The sequence below is a fragment of the Herpailurus yagouaroundi genome, unplaced genomic scaffold, assembly GCF_014898765.1.
Source record: "Herpailurus yagouaroundi ecotype Mexico unplaced genomic scaffold, PumYag 140, whole genome shotgun sequence".
NCBI lineage: Eukaryota > Metazoa > Chordata > Mammalia > Carnivora > Felidae > Herpailurus > Herpailurus yagouaroundi.
The window spans coordinates 77,154,781-77,178,795 of NW_024412395.1; the positions used below are offsets into that span (position 1 = coordinate 77,154,781).

Here is a 24,015-nt window from a genome sequence, read left to right on the forward strand (position 1 = left end):
AGATTAAGCAGACATACACAGAAGAAAGACCATTTGAGGACACAAGGGCAAGAAGGCTATCTACAAGCCAGGGAGAGAGATCCCAGAAGAAACCAACCTTGTCTACATCTTGTTAACAGACTTCTAGCCTCCAGAATTATGAGAAAATAAATTTCTGTTGTTTAATCCTCTTGATTATTCCTGTGACTGTTGCACTTTGTTATCACAGCCTTAGCAAGCTAATACAGTGACTGTATTAGTTTGGGCTGTTACAACAAGAATACTGTAAAGTGAGTGGCCTCATCAACAAACAGTTTGAGGTCAGAGTGTCAGCAGGTCACGTTCTGGAGACAGCCCCCTTCTTTATTTCCTCTTATGGTGGAGAGAGTGAGCTTCAGTTCTTCAGCCCTTAGAATGGCACCAACCCCATCACGGGGGTTATACCCCTATGACCTCATCCATACCTAATTACCTCCCAAAGGCTTCACCTCCACATATCATCACACTGAGGATTAAAATTTCAACATATGATTTTGAAAGGACACAAGCATTCAGTTCATAGCAGTGACCCAGGACAAAGAAAAAACTTTTGAAAGCTAAAGTTTAAGGAGCTTTCTAATATAAAACTCATCAGAAAAAAAAATCCACATTTTTCTTTCTATTGATTATTGGCTGATATATATAATTTGATTATATTGCATTTTTTTTTTTTATGTGAGGGGCGCCTGGGTGGCTCAGTTGTTTGAGCATCTGACTTTTGATTTTACCTTAGGTCATGATCCCAGGGTCATGGGATCAAGCCCTGCTTTGGGCTCTGCACTGAGCATGGAGTGTGCTTAAGATTCTCTCTCTCTCTCTCTCTCTCTCTCTCCTTCCCTCCCTCCCTCCCCTCTTCCCTTTCCTTTCATGCTCTCTCTGTCTATAAAACAGTATTAAAACAAAACAACACACACACACACACACACACACACACACACACACACACCAAAGTACACACACATACAAAGAACAAACAAAAAAAGAATGCATTTTTATGTGAAGTGAAGCGTCCATGGTCACAATGACTTGTTTTCCACGTGGGCAGATAGGATGATCTCCTTAGTGGTGCAGTTGGAAGAATTCCACCAGCCCACATCTTCATCTCTTATCAAATATATACATTATTACTTCACTGGATCCCACTGCATCCAAGATACACCCATTATTACTCCATTGGCTCCTGCCTCCCCCAGCTATACTTGTTGTCATATTACCTGACCTTGAAATTGCTATTAACATCATGGCCAGTCCTTTGGTTTTTTTTCTTCCAGAAAATTTTATTATAAAAGGGCCTGAGTAAAAGGTAGGGGGCAGTATACATACCGGTTATGAAAAGGTGAGCTAGTTTTGGGGGGAGGTGGTTCTTCCTTGCTAGAATTAAACAGTTGGACAATAAGATTTTGCTGGTGGAGTGAATGGTAGTTCGCTGGTGGAGTGAATGGTCCTGGGAAATTCTAGGCTGAGGTGAATGTGTATTCAGTGGCACCCAATTTATTCTTTCATTCAACAAATGCTTTGGATTCCTGTTGAGCAAGACCCTTGCTAAGCTGCTGGGAATATAGCTGTGCACATGATGGAATCAGCCTCTACACTCAAGAAGCATGTGTTCTTGTAGGGGGTACAAATGTTAAAAGGTGCAAGCCATAATTAGTTATTAAGTTGTAATTGTGGCAAGTGCTATGTCAGGAGAAAGGCTGGAGAGAGTGAAAAATAATTTCACTTAATTCATTACATTGCTAAAGGTTGGCATCATTTTTTAGCCTGTGTTGTCTAATGTGGAAAAGCTAGCTACAGGTATCTATTAAAATAAAAATAACTAAAATGAAATAAAACTATATATTCAGTCCACCAATTGTACTAGTCACTATTCAAGTGCTCAGTAGCCACTTGTGCTGGTGACTACCATATTGGACAGCAGAGATGGAGAATAGTTCCATCATTACAGAAAGTTTCTTTGGCAAACACTATCTGGGCCATAGAGGTATACCAGAATTATGAAGTAAAAAAGAGAATTCTTAACTATTAATTCCTTAGAGACTAGAAGATATATATATCTATACATATCTATATCTATCTATATCTATCTATATCTATCTATCTATCTACCTACCTACCCAAACAGTCCACTTTTGGCTTCAGGCCACAGTGCAAATCTCATCTTAGTCTGGCCTTCAAAATGAGAAATGGGTCTTCAATTTAAACTACAGGCAGATTTTCTTTTCTCTTTGTACTATGAATGTTGAAGTTTTGCATTCTTTGAGTGTTCACTTTGTATTTATGAACAATTTGTCCATAGTAACTAGGGGATTTTTCATATTTTTCCTTTTATTTAAGAGAAACCTGACTATATAACATAAACATCCTGTGGTGTGTAGATAGGAAGAGCGCTGGAGACTGTTACTTTACAATAGTGTAGTAGCACTTGGAATGTTCACAGCTGGGAGAGCTCATCTCAACTTCAGCATAGTCTGTCTCCGTTTTTCCAAGGACAAAAGAGGAGAGAATAATACGTGGGCAGAGAAGAAAAAATTAGCTGTGGCGGTTTAATACCCTTGAAGTTGGTGTTACTGGAAAACTTCATGAAAATATGCAACCTGAAGCTGAGGATTAGAACAAATAATATATCATGGTGGGGGATGTGCTTTGGCCGCCACACCTAAAGGTCACCCTTTGAAGGCCACTGAGACGGCTGCCAGGATCCATTGATTCCTCTGTAGTACTGAAACATCTCCTGGCAGGTGTCAGCCTGGCTGCTTGAACACATCAATATGGAAAGTTACAGAGTAGGGAAGAGTGGCCCATGGGATCCTACTGGATGGTTAGAATGCTTCAGTGTTTGTTCTGAATAGACATTGTGTGAATTTTTACTTAAGCTGCATTACAAATATAGCCATGTGAAATAAACAAATATTGACAAACATATTTTTCTTACAGGGATATAGCTTTTTTTTTTTTAAGTCTTTAGGGTAACAAAGTTTTAAAATCCTGCCTGGGTGTATACAGTACCTCTAATTCATGTCTAGTGAGGTTGCTGTCTTGTTAAGTAGGTCATTTCCTTTAATGACGTGCTTTCATTCTTGTATTAGTTGCCACTTACCCCTATGCTCCAGCCACAGCAATCCCTCTGCAGTTCTCCAGGTATCCCCTGGTCTCTCCTGCCTTCTTAGGTGATTTTGCTTAGTGGCTGATATTTTGGATATTTTTTTTCCTCCAAGTTTCTCAGAAAACATGGAAAGATGGAAAAAAGTGGTCGTAAAATGATCTGCTTCCCCAGCCATGAAGATTTCCCAAGGGGCTGCATGAAGGGAGCTGTCTCTTCCTTGGCCCTTCCCTCATTTCCATTTCAGTCCCAAACCTGAGATGTTAGCATTCATTCTGCACTATTAGCAAGTTAAAAATGATAGAACTGTTTCCTAAGAAGGTTAGCAAATGAAGGAAGCTGGTTTTAAGTGTTATTTTTGGTAAGTGTGTGTGTGTGTGTGTGTGTGTGTGTGTGCGCGCGCGCGCATGTGGGCTTGTATTCTTAGTCTCTTTGTATCCTCATAGTTGTAAAACTGACTTTTGTCCTCTCCACTTTTATTTCTGGTGGGTGTTTATGGCACAGCAGGATGGAGAAGGGCTAAGGGAAGTATCTATGGGGTGGACTCTTTCAATTGCCCTTCAACTCATATATCTTCCTTACTGTGAATATTCATAAATGCATAATGGTAACATTTCCCCCATGCTGAATCATTGCTAATAACCCCCATCAAGTAGAGGAAAGATCTTTATGTCTTATAACTATCAACAGATTACTTGAACCTGAGAGCTTTGTCATATTAGATTGAATGGTATGTGTTAACATTTTCAAAACAGCAAATATAAAGATACTGCCTTATACATATAAGAGGCATTGATATGTTGACCTATTTTTGATTTTATAAAATAAACCTTATTGGACATTTTAGAGTTATAATTTTTTCTCCATTTGCGAAATTGTAAAAGCAAGTGGCTACATTTTTTTTGTCTTTGAGGAGGCATGACTAGTTCAGATGTCGCTAAGATACTTTCCTTCTGTGAAAATCATTTTCTACTGTGTGAACATAGTGTTCGCTTCTAATTTAAAAGCTTACTTATACAGGTTAGTGTTACATTAATGTTTTTTGATGACTTTTTAAGTTTTCAGAATGTCTTTGAGGTTACTTTTACATACCTAGAATGATTGAAGTGTGAATTTACATGGAAGCAGATGAATAAACCAAATAGTTTTCGAGGGACATTTCTAACCATTGGAGCACAAGCTTTTTGTGGACAGACAGGAACTCCCTCCCTAAGCCCAAATCAGGGGAGCCACCTGGTGGACAACATGAAATTCTTCATTTTGTAGAGGTAGTTATACATGCATGGACTATGAAATCCCTGCTTTTATAACTTTTTAATATAGGTAGATTTACTTATATATTTAAGTTAACATGCTTTATACTTTTAATTGATGAGTGCCTTTCTCACTTCATATAGTTAAAAGGGCCCTAAAATAAGGAGAAAGAATATTAGGATACTATGAAAATCAATTTAGAAGAACAATCAGTTCAAGAAGTAGAGGTTTTTAGTTATTCCATTTCATATTTTGTCTTTTTCCTTTTGCAATTCATTGTTCAGCCAAACTGTGTTTATATATATAAAATGGCTTTTTTGAAAGACTTTCAGCTCCCCTCCGGCTACTCTACTTCCTATCTCTCTCTTCGCCTACACAGCCAAACTTCTTAACAAGGTTGTTTACACTTGCTGAATCCACTTCCTTACCTCCCACACAGTCCTTAGTCAACTTTAATATGTCTTCTCTGCTGACACTCCATTAAATCATTCTCACCAAGGTCACCAGTCACCTTCTTGTCACGAAATCGTGTGAACAGTTTTTAGCTTTTATTTTCTCTGACTACTTGGGAACATTCTGCATGACTGGTCACTCTTCCTTCTTGCATTTCTGCTTTCCTTGAATTTGGGGACACTGCCCTCTCCCTGTCTTCCTCTTACACCTCTGGCTCTTTCTTTCCAGTGGTTTTTGTAGATTACCCTTCCTCTGTCCTTCTACTAAATGCTGGTGTTTCTTAGTGTTCTAGCCTAGGTGCCCTTCTCACTCCATTCTCTCTCCCTGGGTCACAGTGTCCATGCACATGGTTTTTATTACCCTAGCTCTGCTGTCAAATTCCAAATGTGTATATTTGGTCCACAGGTCTCCCCTAATCTCTAGATGGCCTCCATTTGCCACCCTTCCTTCCAAGCTACTCTTCAGGCATTGCACTGGGGAGGTCTCTCCACCACAGGGAGGTCAGCATGTCTCAAACTGTGCTCATCTCCATGCACATCTACCACCTGCTCTCAGTGACACCATTGGTATCTCTACTTGAGTGAATAAATGAATGAATGAATGAATGAATGAATGACAATTCAGAGTTATCCATGCAAGCATCCTGGGAGTTACTCTTGATCTTTCTTCTAAACCTCTACCTCTAAGCAATTACCAAATATTGTTGAGTCAGCCTCTGAAATATATCCCTGAGTGATCTCCCTTCTCATAGCTATTGCCTAGTTTTTTCATTCATCACCTGAGTTAGTGAAAAATCTTTCATTTCCCATGTACACTATCCCCCTCTGCAGCACAGCAGCTCAAGTGACCTTCCTAAAACATAAATCTAATTATGGCTAGTCTTTGTGTTTAAAGCCCTTCCAAAGATCCCCATGGTGCCTCCTGCAAACTTCCCAACTACCTCTAGGGAGCTTTTTGTGACCTCTTTCCTCTCCAGCTTCGTCTCTCACCTCTTCATCTCTCCAGCATCCTCTGCCATGTGCTCCTCTAGCCACACTGAACTTTTTCAAGTTCCTCGATGGCACCAGCTGTGCTCTCATGCCCAGCAGTTATGGGAGTTGTCCCTTCTGCTTCAAAAGAGTGTCTTGTATCCCTGCTTCTGGTGGGGGGGGGGGTCCCCACCCTGTTGTTTACACACTGCATCAGGGGCACTTTATCTGTGCTTCAGCTGTTAGCTCAGGTACCCGGTCTTCAGGCTGCCTTCTGATACCTCCTTCTCCAGTCCCTCCATCCTCAACAGGATTAGGAATCTTTGCCATGTGATTTCCACCATACCCTGCTCTTCCCCATCATAACACTTTAATCACTTCCTTACCTCTTTCCCACCAGAAGTCTCTTATTTAAAATAATTAAATGATGAATTTTAACACCACAATTTTAATCTGAGCCCTAATTAATAAATGATAGACTTTCAGTATATACGATGAGCTCAAAGAACATCTCCTCCAATCCCCTTCTTTAATAAAAAGGAAAGTGCAGCCATGGGAGTTAGTGGTGATATCCCCAAGGTCACACAGCCGATTCCTAATTTGTTCATCATTCTTTCCACTGCCGACATCAGTTGCAACCGCTGTCTTTTCTATCCTTGTGACTGATTCTGGCTTTCTCTATCAGAAGCTTAGAGAGCTTTAGCTGGGATGAAAGTGTGGTTTAAACTGTATTGTGCCTTGATCATCAACCAATCAAATGGTGTGGTTCAAATTGTAATGGGCCTATCATTTTTCATTTAAAGTATTTTTTTTTTTTACCTGAGTTACAGGGAATAGGGACTCATTCAGGCTTCATCGGGTAAGAAGCATCTATGTGACAAGGCAGGAAACATGTCTTCTGAGAAGAAGAGAAGCCACAGAATGGACAGTCTCACAGGGACTTGGGCTGGAAGACCATTGCATTCCAAGCAGGCTTTAAGGGACCGTATTTTTTTCTTCTCTCAGGAGTAAGAATTGTGGATTTTCTTTCTAGTGTGGTGGCCTTGAAAAGGCTCAGCTCTCTCCTCTTTCTTGCTTTCCTCTATATATTTCCTAGCACCTCTTTCTGACTAAAGCTCTTTAAATTTCCCAGGTCACCTTCTAAGAGAGTTAATCTGATTACTTTAACTAATTGCCATCATTGCTGCCTGGAGTCATGCCAGCTCAGAGGTCACTGGCCAGCTATTAATTGGCCACTCTTGGGCTACATGTGAATGCTCAGTCCAACCAGCTGTGGCCAGAGTGGCAGGCTACAGTGCAGAGTAGGGCCATCCCACCTCAAGGTCAGCCCAGGACTAGTTTCTTTAGCAAGTGTCTGTGCACATGGTCAGGCTCACACAAGGCTTGTTCTGGATTTTCTACATGGTGATAATTTAAAGTTCATTTTTAAAATGTGCACACTTTTTGGTCTGCATATCAACTACTGAACTATTGGAACTGAATGTGAATGTTCTCTCCCACTAGTTTCTGACAGTTGATTTTCACAGTCATCTGGGAAGAAACCTAAAGAGTAGGCAGGAAGAGCATTTAGGGAGGTATCAGCCTGGCACTCATAAAATTGAATGGGTTTGGTGAATATATGATGAATTTTTCCAGGTATATATATGTTTAAAGTTGATTTAAAAATGAGAAGGTAAGAATGATGGTATCTGAAATTCAGAAGAAATGTTTTGACAGGTGTATGTGATGATTTAATGGTGCATTTTCCATAAGGTGGATGGGATGATGCTGTGCAAATGCATGTTGTTCAGAAAAGTGGTACTCACTGCTGTGAACTTGCTGTTGAATTTCTCTGTGAGCTCTGCCATTCATGCTTTTGCTCTACTGTCACAAAGCTGGATCATTATTTTCAGAGGTGCTAATAATGTGTGAACCTTGATTGGATTCTGGATTTTAAAAAGTTGCCTGAGATATTTTGGGACATTTGGGAAAATTTAATATGCATTTCATATCGGATGAAATTGCTGAATGAGTGTTAATTTCATTGGGGTAATAATAGTATGTGGTTATGTCCTTCTTTTCATGATGATATGCCTACTGAGATATTTAGGGTGAAATATATATAGATAGATGGAATAGATAAATTGACTAAGCCAAAATGATATAGTATGAATAGTTGGTAAATATAGATGTTATTATTTCAACTTGTGTCTAGCATAATATACTAGCACAAATATACTTGTGTCTAGTATATTTATTTATTTTGAGAGAGAGGGAGAGAGAGAGAGAGAGAGAGAGCATATGAGCAGGGGAGGGGCAGAGAGAGAGAATCCCAAGCAGGCTCTGCACTGCTAGTGTGGAGTCCGATGCTGGGCTCGAACTCACAAACCCTGAGATCATGACCTGAGCTGAAATCAAGAGTCGGAGGCTTAACCGACTGAACCACCCAGGTGTCCCCATGTAACATAATTTTTAAAGTAAACGACACATTGGAGCAAAATATGTTGCTAGTAGTTTGGTGTTGTGGGTGACTTGAGTTTGAGATCTGAAAGTTGAGTGAGTCTTAGATTAGGGAAAACAGGTCTTGAGATATTGGCATTTCTTTGATGTAACGGTAGTCTGGTGTTTTAACCAAATGCCCTGTGGGATTTAGGGCACCGACAATAAACACCTCATTACTGACCAAACCTCCAAACATTCCTTGTGTTGGAAGCCAAGTTGGCCACTCCTCGATTTAACTATTAATAAGAAGTAGCCATTTCATCTGATAGCTGCCTTACCTTCATTAGTTAAAAAACGACCCATTGGGTGGAGGATGCAGGGCAGTTGCCCCTTTAATAGTGTCTTGCTAAAAGCTATTTGGCCACTGCAGTTGACACAACCTAGAATTCCTGCCAGCATAATTGGGTGCCTAACGGGCTGCTGGATGGGCTAGCCCTGCACATGTCATGACACACTCCTAAAGGGGACAGTTTCAGCCTATTTAAAAGTGTTAACGATTTTGCGGAGAATAAAGATGTCTTTGGTAAAAGGACATGTCTAGACCAGATGCGGTATGGCTGTCATTGGGCTGCAGGGAATGCCATGCACATTGAAAGCTGTGTGAATGGTGCCCTTAAAGTTGTGCAGCCCAGGACCAGATGGCACGAAATACCACTTGTGTGCTGAAACCCTCAGGACTGTGGAGGTGGTTAAGCAGCTGAAGCCATTTTGTGATCAGTTCACTCTGTGGCCCATTGTTATTACATTTACACTCTTATTCTAGCATTTTTGCAGATTTATTTTTTGGATAGATGAAGTAGCCGATAATTTAAGCAATGTAATCAGTAATTTCTTACAGTGAAATTCCAAGCAAATAGAATGCATTTTAAAAGTGTTCTTTTCGTACTAGTAACTATCTCTATAGTCTTTGTCTGCTGTGGGGTTTGGAGTATCCTGCATCTTTCAGGCTGCTGTGAATGATCTTTTTGAAATGGAAATAGTATGAGCTGGGTAAGTAGAGGTTGCTCTAGAAGCTCCTTCTGTGTTTGGCCTACAGCACTCATGACACTATGAATTCCGATTTCAGGGTCATTTACTATCCAATGAAAGTTAATTTGAGGTATCAGGAACTTTCAAACAGCGTTTGTTTTTTGTGCTGATGACCATCCATTACTGAAATTTCATTTGAAATGCAATTAATTATCTTTGTCACCTTGCTAAAGGTTGATACTAATCTTCTGTCCTCTCTTATTAGATCTGTTGACACAGAGGCAAATGATCCCAATAATGGGAAGGAAAGAGCAGAGAGCAGGAGAGTCAACAGGCAGTGGCTTCTTACTGTTTTATTGAATGGTTCTTTTGTCAAAATGACTGCAAGAGAATTCTCAGTATGCCAGTCTCATCACACAAACCTAAATTCATGAAGTTTTCTGCACTTGAGTCATATTTTTAAAGTTTAGCTCAGGGGTCTCTATTATTCAGCTCACTGGTGTTGAAGCAATTTTGTTGACATTTTCTGTAAGTGGATTAGGCTCACAGTCATTGCCCAAAGCAGACAGATGGCTTCTTACACAGAACACCCTTGCAGGAACCTATCTTATGGTATCTTCAGAAATATAATGGGTCTGTCACAAGAGATTATGTTTGTCATTAATTTCTTTTGGTGACAGATGACTTCAGTTCATTTTTACTTTCTCACCTGCCTTAAACAAATTGGCTGTTTAACATTTTTTTTATTCCAATAGTGAGCAGTGCTTCGATGTTTTACACTGAGCAATGATGTGACCTCTAAATTACAAACAAGGAAATAAGCTTTTGTACGGGAGAGGGTGATACATTCTGTGGTTTCCCAAGGAACGTTCCCCCATCAATGGAATTATTACTCTTTTAATTTTAATCATGATGGGGTCTTTCACAGGTTATCAGTCCTGCATTTTATTCTCTGCAACAGATTGTTCCCTCTATTTTGCCAACTTGTCTTTTTTAAGTTTCAAAGTGGTTTTTGTTTCCTCTCATTTTGTAAAGTAGAGACAGTAGAGTAGATATCTATAACATTGTCATTATTGATAGCAAAATATTGCATTACTGAAACTTTAAAATTTTCTGTTTATAGGATAATTATAATGCTAACATTCATTAGAGTTTGCCACATATTATTCTAAATAACTCACATGTATTGTGAATACAATTCTTAGAGCCATTTTATGGATGAGGAAACTGAGGCACCAGGTGACTTTGCTTAAGGCCAAAAAGCTATTAAGTGGTTGGAGCCCAGGATTTGAATATAGGTAGGCTGACAGTGGCGGTCACACTATATATTCACCTACAGAATAGCAGTATGGTTACAATTCAAAGCCTCTGAGCCAAACTGCTAATATATGAGAGAAATGTGGCATCCTTAGAATCAGATGTATTCTTTCATCACTCCTGGAGTTCTGGCTCTGCTCCCCAATTTGTGTGTGCCGCCATCTCGGCCAGCCAACGTATGGGGGAGGTTTTTAGGAGCTCGTGGATACTGCAAGGAGAATCAGTATCCCAGGGAGCTGAGAACTAACCAGTCCTCACATTAATAGCATCCTTTAAAATGTACAGCTAGTGCCTGTAATGAATTTGATTCTCCCATAATCTTCTTTTTTGGATCTGATCATGATGATACCTTTAAAATGAAAACCAATCATCTTCTCCACACTTCTCCCATTCATGAGTCTTCTACCATTGCTTTTATATTTCACTTTTCTGAAAATTTGGCTCAGATTAAAATTATTGAATTCTTGCAAACGCTGTATATACCTTGAAGGCAAAAATCAGACGTCAAAGTATCAGCACAAAGGAAGTATTTATGTGTGGGACATTCATGGGGTTTTATCACAGGATTTTTTTTCTTATTTAGGATTTTTTTCATTTTTAAACCAAATCGCTCTTAAGCTATTTTTTTTCTTCTCTCCATTTCTAAGATCTATTAGATCACATGTACAACGTATCATGTAATGTACCTCAATGCAAAGAAAATAATACAGTGAAGAAAAAGCATCTGTTGGCCTGGGGAGCAGGCAGTATTAGTTATTTCCTTCATACTTCTTTTCTGTGTGAACTTAGGCAGTATATTTACTTAGTATTCTTCACCTGTAAAGTTGAAAAAAATGATAATTGATCTTCAAATATCTCAAAAATGTGAAGTAGTTGCCAAGAACTCTTACTTAGCAGAGGAAAATGATACTGTCACTAAACGATACTTCATTGAGTGTTTTCCACTTTCATTGTTTTTTCTTCAGTATAAACCCAAGGAAACAAAAAAATTCTACGTTGGTAAAATATAAGGGAAAATGGCATGTATTTGGCCATTTTGGTGCTGTCACAGAGGCAGTATCCTACTAAAGCACTCTCCCATCCGATCTCTCTCTGTGTCAGCAAGACTATAGGAGGATTGAGGACTCAAGGCAGGTATCAAAAGATCCTTATATCATATTTCACTTGTTATAAGATGCCAAAAAAGAAACGAAGATGCTTCTGTGTCTCAAATTGTTGCTCAGATGTGTCTTAAACAGGAGAGACCTGTTTGATCCCCCAGGCTACATGTTCTCACCACATCACCTTCCTGTAAGCGCACGGCACCACTTGTGATTGGACATAATTTTGTTTTTGTGGCTTTTGGATTTATGCTTGTATCCCTAACTAGACCTCAATTCTATGCGGGAGGAAAGGGCATCTGTGCTTACCGTCTTACCCAGAGTCTAGCCCTGCGGTTCTTAATGCGTGCAGTACTGCCCTCTAGAGGGCACTTTGGAAAATTGAGGAGGTGATGGAAGAATTCTCTGGAGGTATTTAGTGGGAGCAGCCAGGAATGCTGGGTGTCCTGCACTGAGCAGGACAGGGCAACATAAAGAACAGTTGCTCTCATCTTGCAAGACTTTAAGTCCTGCCTTGCTAAATCATCTAAAATAAGAGTACTTTAGTACACGATATTAATCTTTTTACAATAAGTTATGTGAAAGGCCCAGTATCCGAGGAAAACATAGTGAGAGGCATGTCTAAATGAATGAAGATATTGTTTCCAAATTATTGAATAATTTATTCACTCTGGGAATTCTGTCTACTTAATTGTATGATTGCTATACAGTAAGCAATTTTGGAACAAACTGGGAAGTGAGTTACTGGTTTTAATTTGATACTTTGTTATTATTGACAATCCATGGTAGACATCCCACAGTGTCCTGTGAAGTAGAAGCTGATATCATCAATCACAAGAAAAATATCCTTTGAGATACCTTTGAAGATTTGGCAGCTCTGGTAGGGTGTATGAGTATTATTTATTTGCTCACTTGTGGACTATCAGACTTTTTCTCCATGGTGAGAGTCTGTACTTGTCTTGGTATGTTATCCCTATCTTAAAAAAAATTTTTTTAATGTTTTTATTTTACTTTTGAGAGAGAGACAGAGTGTGGGCCGGTGAGGGACAGAGAGAGAGGGAGACACAGAATCTGAAGCAGGCTCCAGGCTCTGAGCTGTTGGCACAGAGCCTAATGTGGGGCTCGAACTCATGGACTGTGAGATCATGACCTGAGCTGAAGTTGGATGCTTAACCGACTGAGCCACCCAGGCACCCCATGTTATCCCTATCTTAATTAAAGTTATTTTCCTTTCTTCTTTTATTATATGCAAATAAGTGTGATCTGTTGCCATTATTTGTTTTTATGCTAGTGTCTATCTGGTGCATCTGCATTGTCATTTTCCTATATTCTTTGTGTGTGTGGAATGGCATCTGATCTCTTTGTTTCTCTGCTGAATTTAATGAATTCATATTAAGTTCAGGCCCCTGCCTACTTCATTATGGTTTCTTGTGTGCCTGCCTGTTTAAATATTATAATACATATTATTTTGTTTTAAATGACTATTCTTTTATTTCTCTTTACAGTGTAGCTAGGATGCTATTTTTACTTCATTTTTAATGCATATAACCAGCTTATTTAGTTTTGACTTTCATTGTATGATAGTAAAGGGAAACTTGCAAAATATTCGTTTTAAAGAACCTTGGTTTTGACAGAGCTGGGACCCACAAGTCAAAGACAAAATGCCTTGTGTATAGAATATGTTTAATAAATATTTGCTTGATGAACAAATATATGAATAAGGCAAAAGTGAAGACGTAAATTTTGTTGATAGTTAAGGGAGACTACCATGGCTCCTAAATCAAAGGAAGGAGGTGAGTGTGTCTTCGTTCACACACGCATAGCTGAGAACGACATACAGTAGGGACAACAAATGGGAATTGGAGGTATTGAATTCTATACTTCTTAAGTTCTGGTCAACAAGTGCATCTCAGTGCAATAGATTTTATTGAGGAATGCGATGTTACCCATCACCAATGGCATATGTTGTCAGCACTGTTGCTGCTGGATTGTTATTACCATTATTATTATTATTACCACAGTAAGTTAGTTAACACATTTATCAACTCACATAGTTACCTTTTTTTTTGTGGTGAGAACTGTTAAGATTTACTTTCCTAGCAACTTCCAAGTATATAATACGGTATTGTTAACTGTCGTCACCATACTGTATGTTAAATTTCAAGAACTTACTCATCTTGTAATTGAAAATTTATACCCTTTGACCACTTTCACCTTTTTTCTCTATCCCTTGCCCGGGCAGCCATCAAACTATGTTTTGTTTCTATGAATTCTGTTTTTTTTTAAGGTTACACATAAAAGTGAGATCATCTGGTATTTGTCTTTCTCTGTCTGACTTACTTCATTTAGTATAATGCCCTTGAAATGTCTCCATCTTGTTGAAAATGGTGGGATTGCCTTCTGTCTCATGGCTGAATAATATTGCATTATATATGCAACATCTTTTGAAATGTCATTAGATGCTATATATAGTATATGGATAATATATTAAAGAAGATATATATTTTATACATATATATTAAAGATACATATATATTAAGGAAGATATATTAAAAATCTATTCGTTTGATGGACACTCAGATTGTTTCCATGTCTTGGGTATTGTAAATAATGTTGTAATGGGCATGATGGTGAGAATATCTTTTCAACATCCTGATTTCATTTCCTTTAACCCAGAAGTGGAATTGCCGGATTATATAGTAGTTCTATTTTTAATATTTTTGAGGAAGCTCCATGCCCTTTTACATAGTGGATGTACCAGTTTACCTTTCCAGCAGTGCACAGATGTTCCCTTGTCTCTATATCCTTGCTGGTGCTTGTTATCGCTTGTCTTTTTGATAATAATTATTTTGATAATAGTTATTCTAACAAGTGTAAGGTAGTTTTGAGTAGCATTTCCCTGATTATTAATGGTGTTGAGCACCTTTTCATGTACCTTTTGGGCATTTGTATGTCTTCTTTGGAAAAATGTTTATTCAGGTCTGTTGCCCATTTTTTAATCAGATTATTTTTTTGTTATTGAGTTGTTAAATATTTTGAGTATATATATATATATATATATATATATAGAGAGAGAGAGAGAGAGAGAGAGAGAGAGATAGTTCTTTATGTATTTTGGATATTAACCTCTTATCAGCTGTATGGTTTGCAAATATTTCTCCCACTCAGTAGGTTGCCTTTTCATCTTGTTGATTATTTCTTTTGCTGTGAATTGCTGTGAAGAGCGTTTTAGTTTGATGTTGTCCCACTTGCTTGTTTTGGCTTTTGTTGCTTGTGCTTTTGGTGCCATACTGTTTTAATTACTGTAGTTTTGTATTATAGCTTAAAATCAGGAAGTGTGATGCCTCCAGCTTTGTTCTTTCTCAGAGTTGCTTTGGCTTTACAACCTTTTGTGATTCCATGTGAATTTTAGAATTGTTTTTCTTGTTCTTATATTACCATTGGAATTTTGATAGGGATTGCATTGATTCTATAGATGATGTTGGGTAGCATGGGTATTATAATATTAATTCTTCCAACCCATAAACATGAGATATCTTTCCATTCATTTGTGTCTTCTTCAATTTCTTTTATCAATATTTGGTAGTTTTCAGTGTGCAGATCTTTCATCTCCTTGGCTAAATTTATTTTTAAGTATTTTATTGTTTTTGGTGTTATTGTAAATTAGATTGTTATTTTTATTTCTTTTTCTGATAGTTTATTGTTAACCAATAAACAACTGATTTTTGTGTGTTGATTTTGTATCCTGCAACTTTAATGAATCCATTTATTAGCTCTAACAGTTATTTGGTGTAGTCTTTAAGGTTTTCCATATATAAGATAACGTCTTCTGCAATCAGAAAGAATTTTGCTACTTCCTTTCTGATTTGGATACTCTTTCTTTTTTTCTTCTCTCTCTCTCTCTCTCTCTCTCTCTCTCTCTTTCTTTCTGTCTTTCTTTCTAAAGTTTATTTTTAGAGAAAGAGAGAGAACAGAAGCAGGAGAAGGGCAGAGAGAGATAGAGAATCCCAAGCAGGCTCTGCATCATCAGGGCAGAGCCCAATGAGGGGTTTGATCTCACAAACTGAGAAATCATAACCTGAGCTGAGACCAAGAGTCAGATGCTCAACTGACTGAGCCACCTAGACACTCTTTCTTTCTTTCTTTCTTTCTTTCTTTCTTTCTTTCTTTCTCTCTTTTGCTCTCTTTTTCTTTCTTTCTTTTCTTTTTTTGCCTAACTGCTCTGGCTAGGATTTACAGTACTATGTTGAATAGGACTAGTGGGAATGGGCACCCTTGTCTTGTTCCTGATCTTAAAGGAAAAGCTTTCAACCTTTCACCATTGAGTATAATGTTACTTGTAGTCTTGTCAGATATGACCTACGTTATATTGAGGTGTGTTCCTTCTATACTCAGTTTGTTGAGAGTTTTTATCATGAAAGGATGCTGAATTTTGTCAAAAGATTTTTGTGCATCTATTGAGATGACTGTGATTTTTATCTTTCATTCTATTACAGTGGTGTAATTAAAATTATTAGTGAGTAGTATTTAAATGTTAAACTACTTCGTTTATATATATACTGAACAATACAAAGATAATTTCTTCTATATTAAAAACTATTTTTAAAAAACATGGCTAATGCAAAGGTCTTATGCTTAAGACACAGTTACCATTTTGAAGTAAATAGGGTTCATTCCTTCAACATTCAAGTTAGTCAAGATTTCTTGATGAGAAAGATATTGTAACAATGGAGGATGTTATTTGAAAAACAAATGTGGAAAAAGATCTTATTTGCTAGGTCTTACATATACTTTCAAATTTAACTTTCAAATATAATTTTCATTATGTTGAATTTCAACAGATTCTAACTTCAAATTTTTTTGTAGCCTTTTGAATAATTGTGCTTATTAGACATGTCATGCTGCTTTAGTTTGCAATGTTGTCTTCTCTTTGAGAAGTACAAGAGAAATACCTCTGTCATGACATCACCACATTTTTGATCTGCTATTTTAATTTCTCAAATCAAGGACATTGTAGTAGTTATTTCTACCTCATTGGAGCAAAACATTTGACCTCTTCAGATAATACAGAAATTCCCCAAAAGCATGGTTTTTGAACTAGTAAGGTGGTAATAGGGCACCACCTACCACTACATGGTTTTGTCCAACAAATGGTAGCTGGAACAAATAAAGAGCTGTTAATTCCACCATACTGTCTATGGTTGACTTTTACTATAGTATTGTTGTCCGTGGCTATTTACACTAACTGTAGGTGTGGACCCCCACACGAAAGAATACCAGTGTATTGAGTATGTGCTGAAAAATACCATACAAGTCTGCCAGGAGACAGAGCTACATTTGTTTATGTGTGTGGATGTGTATGTGAGAGCTTCTTTAAATATTTGTGGTGTGCTCTGAGATGACCCACACATTTCCTTCACATGTGACACGGGAACTAGTCGTGATGTTCTCCTGCTCTTGTATGCACTAATAACACAAGGGATAGTGCAGTTCATGGGAAAAATTGGTGTGGAGGAGTCATGGATGTCTTTGGTAAGTTATTCTGCCAGATTGTAGCCAAAATTATTTTCAAATTAGTGTTGGGGAGGGGGAGGGAGCTGCCTTTCTTAGTAAGATGAAGAATAACATAAATCCTAAATATCTTTTGAGAATTAATAAAATACATTCCTAATAGATAACTTACAAACTTACAAACATATAACTACTAAGTTTACATGCATTTAGAATTCCAGCCCTTTTTATGATTGTGATATAATGAGATAATTTATGCAAATTTGCTTATAGTTCATATAGTAAGTGTTCAATAAATGTTAGCGTCTGTTTTGGATTGTGATGATATTTTATTGTCAACAATAAAGTTATTGGCAGTAGTAAAAATTGTAGTGGTATTGTACAGCAGCCCCATTTACAGTTTAAATTGCATCAGATATTTCTTGACTTCCAGGATTTTAATTGCAATCTAATGCAGTTGCAAGGATTTGGTTATGACTGCTTAATCTCTCTTTTTTAAAAAAAGCTAATTAAGCATCACTAATTTCTAGATTCAAAACCTCTATAGTGATCTCTCTATGGTTTTCTGTGATGCCAAGTGTTACTGTTTAAATGTGCTGGGATTTCCATGGACTCTGAATTTTGAGAGCCAAATACATGTGGAGGCTGAATTGTGGCTATTGCCCTTGAGAATTTCGATAGTCCTATTGTCCCATGAGCATCAGTCTGCCTGAGATGCCCTCTATTACTCTTACTTTTCTTTGGGTTAAATCAGTCCTCTTTTTTTCTGAAGCATCCCTAACATCAGAGGAGAGAAACCACAAATTGCCACGAGATCACTAGAATATCCAAACATCAGCAGCAGCTTGACATTTCTTTCAAGTTGAGTGTTCAGTGATCAAATTGTACATTAATTTTACATTTCAGGCCATAACAATCCCAGATTTATTTGAGTATCTAATAATATTCAGTTTATATAATTCCAAGCAAAGTTCTCTTCTCTCCTTCTTCCTCCCCTCCCAAGACCTGTGTTTGAGGAAATATTTTGAGCATATTTCTTTAGAAATGCCTGTTACAATACTCCTTAAATACATACTACACACGAATACCTTCAAATTGATTAGCTGATCTGAATACCTAATACATGTTGTAGGAAATGATACACAGGACAACGACGTTTTGACAGAGGAGATACTGTATAAGCTGGCTAGTTAGAAGTTTGAGAGGGCGTGTAACAGAGTAAAGAGAGGGATGCTAGTTGGCCAGGGGAAATTGCTGCACATATAAAGGGAAAAAGCACTAAAAAGGAATGCCAAGTTGGGGTTTGTTAACAATAAACTTCACTCTTTAATACAATAGTATAAGTCTTTTCTGGTCCTGATATCCTAATAGGGAGGACTCCAGGAGCCGCAGAACAGAAAGGTGACCTTTATTCCCCCTTTTTAAAATAATAGGGGACAAAATTTTTATGTAAATATTTAAATGTAAAATCTTTATAACTTGGACTTTCACTTTGTCTTCTTCTGTTAGTTAACAATTAAATTTCTCTTTCTATTTTTTTCTTCTTGTATCATTCAGCCAGGATGTGTCGTCTCCTAGTTTTTAGGAGATGATGTAGTTGTGTTTTCGTGCACTGGCACAAACTGTTTTCTACAATTGGCCATTGTTTTCTAGAGAGACTGACTTCTGTGTACCAGAACTGGCACAGTCTGGCATTTAGGCCTGGATGCCACCTCTCAGAACTGATGAAATGCCATTCTGGCTGATTAATTAGATACGTTTCACAACCTGTTGCAGGATAAGGGATGTGAGAGCATTCTGCATTAGTAGCTTGAGAATTTTGAGATTTTTCTCCTTCTCTTACAATTAGGAAAGATGCCAACTTTGCTTTTGTTGTAATTTTAAAATGCTTTGTGAAAATTTCAAAACTAAAAGGAAAATGATGTCTTAAAAGTAACACTGAAAATGAGTCTGGATATGATCTCTTCATTAATAGTTTGGTTTTTAAAGGAATCTTTCAATTTGTAAATCCAGTAGCAATACACATATCTCTGTGAAACTGACTCTTGCAGGTGCATTTAAAAATGTTTTTGACGTTTATTTTTGAGGCGGGGGGTTGCAGAGAGAGAAGGAGACACAGAATCTGAAGCAGGCTGAGCTGTCAGCACAGAGCCTGATGTGGGGCTCGAACCCACAAACAGTGAGATCATGACTTGAGCTGAAGTCTGATGTCCAACTGACTGAGCCACCCAGCCGTCCCATTGCAGGTGCATTTTAAGCAAATTAGTCAAATTTATCTGTTTACATATGTACAGTACCAGGGTATTCATTATAGTAGTAGACTGCGATACTCGCTCTTTCGTATCACCTTATAGCATAGTTTACTTGTGATTATTTCAATTACAAACAGTTTTTCAACATATTTTCTTTAATCTTTAAAACTGTGAGGAAGGCAGAAGGATATTTTCTTGTTTATAGAAGAGAAAATAGCCCAAGGAGAAATTGTCGGAGCTGAAAGCAAAACTAAGATAATCTGACTTGTGTCCCTGTCAGCGTGTCCTTGGTATACCTGATCTTCCTGACTCCAACTGTCTCTTCTGAGTTCTGTCAGACTTGCCACGTGAGCAGTGATTCTCTTTATATCTGTGTTGTTTTCGTGGGTAACAATAAATAGGAGGCTTTCATGTGCTTTGTAGAGTGTGCAATTTTCCTTGAAGAGCTGTCATATCATGTAGTGCTTGAGACTGCAGACTTTGGAGGGGCGCCTGGGTGGCTGAGTTGGTTTAGCACCCAACTTCAGCTCAGGTCATGATCTCACAGTTCATGGGTTCAAGCCCCGCGTCGGACTCTGTGTTGACAACTCAGAGCCTGGAGCCTGCTTCAGATTCTGTGTCTCCCTCTCTCTGTGCCCCTCCCCCACTCACACTTTCTCTCTCAAAAATAAATTAAAAAAAAAAAAAAAAAGACTCTAGAGCCCACTGCTGGGCTGTATTTGAACCCCAGCTCTACCACTTAGCAGCTGCATGATGCTGGGAAAGGTGACTGCTCTGGGCCTCAGTGTTTTTTCATCAATAAACCGAGAATAAGAAAAGTGCCTATGTTCTTAGGGATGTTGTGACAGTTGAATGAATGAACATATGTAAAGCATAAAAAAGAGTGCCAGCACAGAGTAAGCACTTCACACATTATTATGATTACTTAAGAATTGCATTTTTTGGAGTGGACGTGACTTTATTTTGCAGTGTCCAGAGGGGACTCATTATGTCTACATTAAACAGAACCGACTTCCCAAATTCTGCTTGTGTAGTGAATATTTTTCCCTTAGAAAATGCATCTCTATCTGACAGAGTGTTCATTTTCTTGCCTTGGGTCTTAGTCTAAAGTATAAATATGGTGTGTGGAATAGGGCACTGAACCAAGGTACGAGACCGGGACTTTAGTCCCAGCTCATTTACCAGCTGTGACCTTGGGTCAGTCACTAAACCTCCTCAGGCTCAGCCTCTTTTCTCCTCAGAAGAAGGCTAGACTATAAGACTTCCGAGTCCACTTATCAAATCCCTTTCTGTGATTGAGGTGATCGGGGCAAGTCCACTTTAACAAAAATATTAGGCAAAGCCCTCCTTATGCATCCCATTTAGTTAAATCCTGTTATTAGAAGGATTTAGCTATTATTACATAGGTAGTATTGGGAAGTGCCTGTGTAGATTTTGGGGAATGAAATATTCTAAGGCGTTTTTAACACAAGTTTCCTGAAAATGCCTAAGGAAAAACCATTCATCAAATTAAGCAGCGTATCATGGAGCACCTTGGATAAAATAGGTGACGTATCCTTTGGTCGAGTCTCTGCTTTGTGGCGCAATCCGTGTAAACTCTGCTTCTTCCCACATTGCCCTTTGCAGTTCAGGGTCACCTTACCAGGCACTGCAGTGAGAATGGAGAGGAGAAAGAGAAAGGACTCTTTTGTCTGTGCACCGGGGGGAAAGGTGCCGGCTTCCCCACACTTGCTCCTTCAGGCTTCTGAGCCAGCATCAGCTTATACATCGATCATTATAATGAAGAACTAAAATGAGAAGTAAAAATAAGGAGAGACAGTCTTTCTTGAGCAGTGATGTAACTGACAGCTGATGATTTCCCGTGATCCTCCTTTACTTTTTGTTTTGAAGGACATGCTGATCCTCTGGAGCCTTTTTTCTCCATCAGCCAGATGGGAACACTGTCCTTAAGGACAATGTGGGTAAAGACAGAAGGAATGTGGGTAACTAATAACTTATTAAAAGACAGATTGCAAGGATAACCCAATATATAAACCCCAGCTCGCCAAGCATGGTGGTGTGTGATTTACATCACAGAAGATGTTTGGGTTTGTAAACTCTTGTACACTGAGGGGCAACTTTCAGTTCTTTGAGGAAGAGCTTCCTTCCTTGATTTCTCCCAAGCCTAGGAATGCTGGGCCTGGGTGGGACAGGGGTTGCAGCAGTGTGCAAAGTCTCAGACCATGGTGAGGGAAGGGTGGATTGTCCTCAGTAATTCAGAGGAGCCCCCCACCCTCGCCCTGAGGTTGCTCCTCAGGAATCTCAAGGGGGTGCTGTCAACCACAGAGCTGATCAGGATCAGGTTGAGGTCCTTGGCTTAAAGAGCAAAGACCCTCAACAGTGCTAGAAAAGAACCTGGGGATAATGCCTTGAAAAAGTGAGCTCTCAGGGTCTGGGTCTGTTTCCTCACTGAGTAATAGCACTAACATATAGAGTGATATCACTCAGGATATGCCTGGTGCATAACTTTCTTCTTTGGTGTATATTTCTACTTGTTTGCAGGGCCAAGGAGATCTGTTGAAGAATGCCAAGAATGAAGCTGTAGAAAACATGAAGCAGATCCAGCTGGCGTGCTTGTCTTGTGGACTTAGTAAGGCACCTAGCAGTTGTGCCGAGGCCAAGAGCAAACGCAGCCTGGAAGCCATAGAGGAGAAGGAAAGTGGCGAGGAGAACGGGAAGCTGTGACCCTGAGCAGTACCGACACACTCGCCCATCCTTCCTCTTGAGGACGCTGGTTTTTCTTTCTGGTTTTCTTTCTGTAAGCTTTATAGAAATTCACAAAAAGGTACCCTCTATAGGGTGTTGGACATAGACAGATATTTTCGCAATGTCAGTATTTTAATGTAGTTAATTTATCTAAGTTAAAAGCTTTAGTAGCAGTGTTTAAAATTCTGAGATGAGTGTACATACCCATGTGTGGATGTGAGTGGGAGTGTGTGTGTGTGTGTGTGTGCGTGCGTGTGTGTGTATGAGAGAGAGAGAGAAAGAGAAAGAGAGAAAGAGACAGAAAGTGAAGTGAGAGAGAAAAAGAGAGGGAGAGAGATTGAGATCCTGTGAAAATCTATTCTATGTTGCATTATTCATTTAGTAAGTTATTATGTTATCATTTTGGGACAAATTTGTTAATCTGAAATTCTAAAGAGCACTTACTATAACCTGTTGCTGTGTTTAATTTTACTCCTCTACCTTCTTCATTTAATTTAGAGATCCTAACATAGGTTATTATCAAAGGAAGCCAAATTTACCAGTGCATAGATGTTTTGATAGACTAAATATAGATTAGAAAAATTCCTAAGAATCACAGTAGAAATAAAAGTGAGTGAAAGATTAAAAAATGATCAGAATTTCTAAGAGAATCAGCAAAATCATTTCTTCACTTAGAAACTCTTTAAACTATTTATTAAATAAAATCAAATTTTAGAAAGTTTTTTTGTGGTTGTATATTAAACATGTATGATTTCAGTGGAAAAGCTGATCATAAGTGAATTTATACCCACCTACATGGAACTCTGAAACACAGTGAGAGCTCTGTTGTAATTAGGACTTTGATGTGACCTTATTTTCAGTTATGAAATGTCAAGGTTGAGATCTTTAGGAAGGCCTCATTCTTCCAGACTGGGAGTCTAGCATTCATCTATAACAGACATGAGCAGCTAGGAGGTCTTGGCTTTTATTAAATATAATTAATTGTACTAAATTTAAATTTAAAGACATTGTTCAACCACATCATCATGTTGAATTGACATAAATTCCGTGGGTCAGATAACATCTTTGTGATGATTTAAGAGCTAACTTATTACAAAATATGATATAATTTTAATACATGAACAAAAATATACATACAAAAGAAGCAAACTAATTAGGGTACATTTATAATTGCATCCAGATAATTTTTACCCTTATATCTTCATAAAGAACTTGAGTGTAATATGTTTGTTACTTCCACCAGAACTAAATGTTCTATGGTTATGAAAATATATTTATTTAAAACATTGCTTTTATTTTGAAAAGCTTCTTAATTAATTTGATTAACAAATACGCAAGTTTGGGGGAAACTAGGGAAGATAATTGTTAAAATTTTTGCAATTATAAGCATCTTCTATAGCTACTGTGTTAAGTTTTTTTCTGACTTCTTAACACTATTATGTTCATGTTGCACATTACTGAAAGTAAAGATATGAAACAACACTTTTATGGTTCTCTTTTATTATGAATTCTTTGAAAAGAGAAAAATAATGAAAATGAGTTATTATATTAAAAATATCTCAAAGGGTATGATATTTCCATGAACCAAATGTGAAATTTCTCCTTGGGTTTAAAACTGGGTATTTAGCGAGGTTCATGAGCTCATTTTAAGGTAGGTTTTCAAGGGTACTATAATTGCCTGAAAAAATTTCTTTACACTCCATTATATTTAACCTGCACAGTAAAAGGAATAGTGGAATGTAGTATCTAACCTCCTTATGATAAAAAAAAAGAGGTGATAGAGACAAAAACAAAATCCACTTTACATCAGCTAATTAGTTGGTTTCACCGGTGGACCTCTTCACCTC

The 24,015-nt window shown here is 38.0% G+C and overlaps 1 protein-coding gene across 2 annotated transcripts in view; it reads left to right on the top strand.

The window, feature by feature from the left end:
* PLCL1 (phospholipase C like 1 (inactive)) overlaps positions 1 to 23,650 on the top strand; it is a 336,529-nt gene extending 312,879 nt beyond the window's left edge. The window contains exon 6 of one of the 2 annotated variants that reach the window (XM_040475776.1): positions 21,965 to 23,650. In XM_040475776.1, the coding sequence (XP_040331710.1) occupies positions 21,965 to 22,147 (183 nt within the window). In that variant the 3' untranslated portion in view covers positions 22,148 to 23,650. Of the gene's footprint in view, positions 1 to 9,178; positions 9,275 to 21,964 lie in introns of those variants that run through there. The other variant, XM_040475777.1, reaches the window with a different exon arrangement.
* Positions 23,651 to 24,015: the final 365 nt, after the last annotated feature.